The sequence below is a fragment of the Engraulis encrasicolus genome, chromosome 7, assembly GCF_034702125.1.
Source record: "Engraulis encrasicolus isolate BLACKSEA-1 chromosome 7, IST_EnEncr_1.0, whole genome shotgun sequence".
Lineage (NCBI taxonomy): Eukaryota > Metazoa > Chordata > Actinopteri > Clupeiformes > Engraulidae > Engraulis > Engraulis encrasicolus.
Genome location: NC_085863.1, coordinates 50,071,308 through 50,078,807, shown reverse-complemented (window position 1 = coordinate 50,078,807; position 7,500 = coordinate 50,071,308). Strand labels below are relative to the sequence as shown.

The window sequence follows — 7,500 nt, the reverse complement described above, 5'->3', positions numbered from 1 at the left end:
CTGGCATGGAGTTGTTGTCAGTATTACGTTAAGCTATGAATCACAAGTATGACGAAATGTGATTTTAAAAAAAAAAATCTTTACTGTGTGTCACTTTAAAGATGTCTTTGTACACTAATTTTTCTCCTGCTGACTAATCCCTGTATAATCCATAATCACTGTATGATGATTCTTTTATGAATATTCAAATGTTGAAGAATTCTGACAATAAATAATCAAGCATCAGTGGCATCACACCATGGCTTCATGTCCTTTATTCAGGAGTTTATAACCTGCTGTTTGGCGGATATGCAGTAACATTGAATGAGATTCATCACATTTATTTTAAGTGCTTTTTATGACATGACTTTAATGAAGGCGTAAGCTGAAACGTTGGTCTCATTAAAAAAGTATTACATGAAGTTCTGAGTGTGCCACAGCAATTGCTTGCAAAGTTAACTTGACTGTTGTGCGCACCTCACTCGGTGTGCGTTTACTAAACCAAACCAAAGAAAGTGCTTTGTTATTAAACACAGGCAACATAATGCAGTATGCTCACAATTAGAGTAATGTTTACCAACAATAACACAATAAAGAATATCATTTCAACTTTGATCCCTGAAGACTTCAATATGGGCCCTTAGTGACAGTCTGCTGGATGCCTGGATCCCTGGATCCTACTGAAACTTTGCGTAAACTTGCACACTGAAGTAACACACACACACACACACACACACACACACACACACACACACACACACACACACACACACACACACACACACACACACACACACACACACACACACACACGCACACACTGTGATATACTGTAGGCTGGATAAAAAAGCACTGGCTGAGAAATACATGTATAAGCAAATAATATATATTTTTTTAATATGTCATTTTAGCCCTCATAATAAGCATGTTACACAAATTGCTATGATGTCTAATAAATCTCTCTTTATGTATTTGCCTTTTCTAGACTGGGGACCACCTGTGATCAAGCTAAACTACACAGCCGTTAGCACTGCTGAAATCGCGATACCCGTCGGTTCGCGTTTCCTCCTGAGTTGTGAAGGTGACAGCACTGTGTCCTGGAAGACCTGGCCACGCACCCAAAAGCATCACATGACGAAGTCCAAGAGCATCAAAGTCAAGATGGCCGCCACAAGGAACACAGGGGGATACGTATGTGTTTACGATCAGCAGCCACAGCTACAATCTGAGGTCTACATCTATATAACAGGTAACCTACTGGGCTGGACTGTCCATCTACATAACAGATAACCGACTATGCTGTTCAAAATACAAGTTATAGGATTTCAGAACAGTTGGCCTTGGCAGGGAAATTAATTTGTAAGTCAGATCCAACCATGCATGCAATCATGCAGACCTAAATCAAATCAAATTATATTCAATAACACAATACCGTATATTATCACACTATACTAGGTATTATGAATGGAGTATTATGTAGAGTAAATTATTTACTCATGTCTCTCCACAGGTGGTGATTTGTTCACAACCCAGATGCCCACTGTGGAGATGGTTGATGAGGGGTCGACGTATACCTTTGACTGTTCGTTGACGGATCCCAAGGCAACAGACTTTTCTCTCCTTCGGTCCAATGGCAGTGCTGCTCCATCAGACCTGAACTACACCGTTGATCCAAAGAAGGGGATCCACACCAGAGATCTCCTCCCCCACCACACCGGCGATTACGTGTGCAGTGCAGTGTCCCATGGACAACGTAGACAGTCCCATATGTATTCCCTAATAGTCAATGCAAGTAAGTCTACATCATATAACCAGAAGGTTTGGGGATCATTGCAAAAGTAGCAGCACATGCTGGGCTTTATGTACAACAGCTCCAATGGATCCCCCATCCCCAAACATTTCCACATACTACCTAACTCCACGTGGGCCCCCACATACATCGGGCCCTGGTGACTCAGTCGCATTTTACACCCTATTGTCACGCCCCTACCTACACACCCATGGTCAATTATTTTCTCGCCACAGTCAGTTTGGCTTTGCCTCCACTGACTTGGTTGGTTTCAGTTGTAGTTTTTACTTGACCAATCAGCAATCGATGAGAGTTTTCATCATGAGCATTGATGTCAACTTAGTGTGGTACATATTAGTTGTGGAGGCAGTTAGGCAGGCAGGCAGGCTTTATAACCAAGCTAATTTTCATGCGTCTTGACAACCAATCATTACAATTTTAGCATGTCATGTCAGGAGATGATTTTTCTGTCTAAAGGAAAGTGGGTGGATAATTGATCAGCGTGCGAATCTCAAAGTCAAGGATGCTTCCCTTGGTAGTAGGCCTACTTCAGCCTTGAAGTCGTACACCCACAAGACATGCATGGCACTTGGTAGATTTTGAAGCATGCTTCCCTTTGGAACAGTACTTGGCGAGTTGCGATGACGTGAAATCCGTGAAAAATGGGCATTACTTGATTTAGTAAGGCCATGACACTTCACATTGAGAAATAACCAATCTTTTGATTGAGGCATTCCGAAAATGTAAGTGGAGTAGTGTACTCTGCTTAAGAAACTGCAGTGGTCTTCTGGCTTCTACCGCTTGGTTAGCATTTGAGGGCAAATTAATTTACTCTATGATTTGAGAATTGCTTTTTCTCTGTTGCCTCTTAGAAATCCGCTCTCCGCCAAAGGTGATGATTGCCTTCAAGGAGGCTGTCCGTGTTGTTGGAGAGGAGCTGCGAGTACAATGCAACGCCACCAGCCGCAAACACCCTACCATGACCTGGACACACAGCTCATCTCACAGAGTAAGACACAACTGTTTAATATTATGTCCAACTGTTAAATCAGTACTTGTATTTTCTTATGTTTCAGACATATCGTTTTAACTTTTACCTGACATATTTTAGAGGTGTAGCTTATAATAAAAATCTGAAGTACTGAAGACACATTTGTTCGCTTTAAATTCAGCATTTGTTTGAACATCTGCAGGGCTAAGATAGATAGGCCCGTCTAAGTCAATCTAAAAAAATTACACGCAAAAAAACACAGCATTGGCCCCTGAGTACTGTCAGTGAAGTGCCTTATGCCAGATTACCAGTCCTGGGGTGCATTTCTCAAAAGAGAAGTTGTTAGCCTGTTAGCAACTTTGGTAGTTGCCAATGGAAAAATGCATTGAAAACAACAAAGTAGCTAATGTAGTAAGCAACATTGGTTTCCAGAAATGCATCCCGCAGGCCTGAACGTCTGTCATTCTCTAGTGTGTCCCCTTTTACTGTACATACGTTTGTTGATCACTTGGCTCGTCCCCTTTCTAGCAGTAAAATGTTGCAGTCCTCTTGGGGGTATTTTTTGACCATCTGTGTCTTTGACCAGGAGATGAAACACAAAGAGTTCAGCACTACCATTGGAGAGGTTCACATAGCCAGTATACTGACCATCCCCTCTGTGAATCTCTCTGACTCTGGGAACATCACCTGCACAGCCAGTAATGTTGTATTTGAGAACTCTGCCAGTATGTACCTTGAAGTTCTTGGTAAGTACTCGCAATAAGTTTGTCTTAATCAATCCATTTTCAGCAGTGTCAGTCCCAGCAACAGATCCATGTATTTTCTCCGCCTTTTCACATGATTGTATACCTCTGTCTGTTGGATAACACTTTCTCAATGTCTTTCTCTCTCTTTTGTCTTTCCGTCCCTTCAACAGAAAAGCCATACATCAAGTTTGCTCCCCTCTCACCGTCCTCAACGTTTGATGATGATGATGTGGTGGATGTCATAGTGGGAGAGGGGGGTAACATTGATTTCGGTGTGCAAATGACAGCATATCCAGAGATCAAGGACTACTGGTGGGAAACACCTGAACTGTCCAACACTTCAAACCAGGAAAACACATCGTCTCCCATCAAACATGGGTGACTGCTTTTCTGCCTTATAGATTAGGATCGTTGATGTAGCCCCATAATGCATGCCGTTCCACCAATGCAACGCTGTAATACAGTAGATATTGAAAAGTTGACTACCATAGCACTACACTACTATGACAAAACCCAACACTACACTGCAACTACCTATACACTACACTACTTGGCCATTACCATTGTGGCAACAGAGAATTTATAACGCTGTCTCTTAACGGTTTAAATGAGTGTCCACATGATGATCTAATGATTTGCCCAGACTATCTCTATTTTCACAGCAATGCACTAAGTGTCATATTTCATATCCTACCTGGTATCTACTTAGTACTTATACCTTTGTTGTGTTGATTTACCGCACTTGCTTAGTTATTTTACTACTACGACTACTAATAAACGTACAGATTTACTATGTTGCATTAATTTCTTTATTTCCACTAGATACAAAAATGTGCGGCTTCTGAGAAAAGTTCAGTGGGAAGATCAGGGCTTATACACCATCTACGCCAGGAGTGACAAAGTCAATGCTTCATTTAGCTTCAATATCTCTGTCTTTTGTAAGTACGAGCAAGAGCACTTGATGGCCATCACATAAGTCATTTGTTAATGTCAAATGAATACATTAATAGGATTATCATGATTTAACCTGTCAAATAATTTGTGTGTTTAACACTGAAAACTGATTTTTTTCCCCATGGGAAACAGATAAGCCAAGTGTCTCGGTGCGATGGCATAATGGCTCACTGATCTGTGATGCCTCCGGTCATCCTCTACCCACTGTTCACTGGTATCAGTGTGCAGAGATACGACCCATGTGAGTACTGTACGCGCGTGTTTGTCTAAAATTACTGTCAATGGAACACATGGAACGATATGAACAACTGGAAAATCAATTTCTCATCAATAGTATGCTTGTACTCACTTATTGAACTTATTGACTTATTGAATGAAAAAGTGATTGGTGGAATCTGCCATTAGGAATATGGTGGAAAATGGAATCTGCCATTAGACACAATTTTGTTTTGACGCCTGTTCTCCTACGCCTGACAATTGTGCAAAGAAGACATGCTTTGTGAGTGTTTTCCAATTATGAATTTCTTTATTATTATTATTTAGATGTGATGCAAACTCCAGCCTTATGGAGGAATCCTTCTTCTCCCAGACCACTGTGGTGAGAAGAGATCCGTCTGGGAGGGGACATGTGGAAAGTGTTCTTCATGTGAACCACACAAACAACAGAATGACCATACAGTGCTTAGCGAAGAACCATGCAGGAGATGGCATGGACAAATTTTCTTTGTACTTCACCAGTAAGATGACCAGCTTTGTCTGTTTGCAATGAACATAATGTAGGCATATATTGGTCAATATCTACAGTATGTTGTATTTGTTATTTATTTGATATTAAAATGCGCCACACCCCAAGTCAAATATTATTTCCGCATATTGTATTGAAATGTCCAGTATGTAGTATTTTATTTATCACATTTCTGATTTGGGCAGTTTGCATTATGGAAACAACTAGTCCTATTAACATTATACACTGGACACTGGATACACTGGATAATGCTTTGTTTAACAAGCCAGTGTAAAGTAATGTAGTGTAATATGATCTAATACACTTAGTTCATTTATAAAATAACACTTTTTTTCACAGCCAGCGAACCCTCAGTTGTAATATCCAAGATTTTCACACCAACCCTCATTGCTGCGTCTTGTTTAGTCGGAACATTGATTGTCCTGCTAACAGTTGTTATCTACAAATGCAAACAGGTAAATCTTAATTCCAAAGGTACAGTACATCTTCATTTAATTATCCTTCCTTTGTGTCACACAAATCAAGTTTTTAACTTGTTTTAATGTATTACAGAAACCTAAATTTGAAATCAGGTGGAAGATAATTGAAGTCAACGATGGGAACAACTACACGTTTCTTGACCCAACCCAGCTTCCGTACAATGAGAGGTGGGAGTTTCCCCGTGAAAGGCTGAGGCTTGGTCAGTATCACTTCACAATAGATGTTTTCAATTCTTATGTTCACCTCCTTAGAGCTGTTAGTTTGTAATGTAGATTGGCTCATGTGCAATCTGATTCACTGTTTGCTAAAAAACAAACTCACATAACAACATAATAACAAAGAACCACAATACAGAGTTTTCACTTTACTTTTCAGAGTTTCCATTTTACTGGTCCACCATTTCAGTGCATGATAACTACCAATAGGCTACCTGTTTGCAATGGTTATCGTGCCAAAATGTTTACTTGAGATGTCCAAGACCAAAAAAAAATCAGATTAGAAATTGCCCAACCGTTCGATTGCGAGAGGTCAATTTTTGGGTCCTGGATCATGGCCTAAGTTACACCATTCCGTACACGCTGCTGAGAGTATTCAGTAACAGCTTAAGACTTGGTCATTACCATTTTGAAATGTTTTGAAATGAGGACTGCTTGTGTATTTCAGGCCAAGTGTTGGGTGCGGGAGCCTTTGGGAAGGTTGTGGAGGCCACTGCTTACGGACTCGGCACAGGCGAAGATGTCACTCGTGTGGCAGTGAAGATGCTCAAACGTTGGTTCAGTTTGTCAATAACCATAAATAAGATGATGGTATTGATAATGATGACTGATGACAATGATGAGGATGGAGATGCTAGTGATAACGACATTGTTTTTCACTTTTCTCCTGTGCTTCATAATCCTAATCATAATAATAATGATAATCATTATCGTCATCATCATCGTTATCTTTTTCTACTTCTTCCTCTTCTTCTTCTCTCTGCAGCCACAGCCCATTCAGAGGAGAGGGATGCTCTACTGTCAGAGTTGAAGATCCTTAGTCATTTAGGACCACACAGCAACATTGTGAACTTGCTGGGGGCCTGCACACAAGGAGGTAAGTGTGACGGACTCATACAGTGAGCAGCAAAAACTTTTAGTTGTTAAGTACAATAGGCCTAATTCTCAATAAATTATTACTGTAGGCCTAAGCTCTGTTTTATGGTCCTTTCATTTGCATTCTCTCATCTGGTTTCTTTCTCTATCTTTAAAGTTTCCTCTCTCTCTCTCTCTCTCTCTCTCTCTCTCTCTCTCTCTCTCTCGCTCTCTCGCTCGCTCTCTCTGTCTCTTGAAATTGAACAGCACTGTTGCTTGAATTCCACCGGCTAATTAACACAGCTGTTCTTCATTGCCAGGGCCCATGCTGATGATCACTGAGTACTGTGGTCACGGCGATCTGCTGAATTTCCTTCGCAGCAGAGCTGAGATGTTCGTCACGTCAGTGTGGGGTGTGACCAGCCTCTACAAGAACATCAGCGAGGACCAGCGCCACAGAAGGTTTGCTTTGGGCCTCAGAGGCACAAACAGATGCCAACAAGCAAATATTTATATAATTTAAGATAAGTTCCCAGAAAGCTAAATCCATGGCATGCCATTAGACCATTGTCATTCATAATTTCACCAACTGTCCAACCAACATTAGAATATGTCCAGCGTCATTAGAATAATTTAGCTAAAAAAAATGGCTGGGTAAAGTATGCGGGAGCTTTTCCCCATTGTGTCAGATGAAATTAAGAGAATCAAAGAGTTGTAGAACACTGTGATGTACTGTGAACTTTCTG

At 40.8% G+C, this 7,500-nt stretch overlaps 1 protein-coding gene across 4 annotated transcripts in view; it reads left to right on the top strand.

Moving 5' to 3' along the window:
* Positions 1 to 7,500, top strand: part of csf1rb (colony stimulating factor 1 receptor, b) — a 16,416-nt gene that overhangs the window by 2,490 nt on the left and 6,426 nt on the right. For 3 of the 4 annotated variants that reach the window (XM_063203840.1, XM_063203839.1, XM_063203842.1), the window contains exons 2-14: positions 965 to 1,228; positions 1,490 to 1,771; positions 2,641 to 2,777; positions 3,346 to 3,505; positions 3,676 to 3,883; positions 4,328 to 4,443; positions 4,592 to 4,700; positions 5,003 to 5,196; positions 5,544 to 5,659; positions 5,757 to 5,883; positions 6,348 to 6,452; positions 6,666 to 6,776; positions 7,075 to 7,216. In XM_063203840.1, the coding sequence (XP_063059910.1) occupies positions 965 to 1,228; positions 1,490 to 1,771; positions 2,641 to 2,777; positions 3,346 to 3,505; positions 3,676 to 3,883; positions 4,328 to 4,443; positions 4,592 to 4,700; positions 5,003 to 5,196; positions 5,544 to 5,659; positions 5,757 to 5,883; positions 6,348 to 6,452; positions 6,666 to 6,776; positions 7,075 to 7,216 (2,071 nt within the window). The remainder of the gene's footprint in view (positions 1 to 964; positions 1,229 to 1,489; positions 1,772 to 2,640; positions 2,778 to 3,345; positions 3,506 to 3,675; positions 3,884 to 4,327; positions 4,444 to 4,591; positions 4,701 to 5,002; positions 5,197 to 5,543; positions 5,660 to 5,756; positions 5,884 to 6,347; positions 6,453 to 6,665; positions 6,777 to 7,074; positions 7,217 to 7,500) is intronic. The other variant, XM_063203841.1, reaches the window with a different exon arrangement.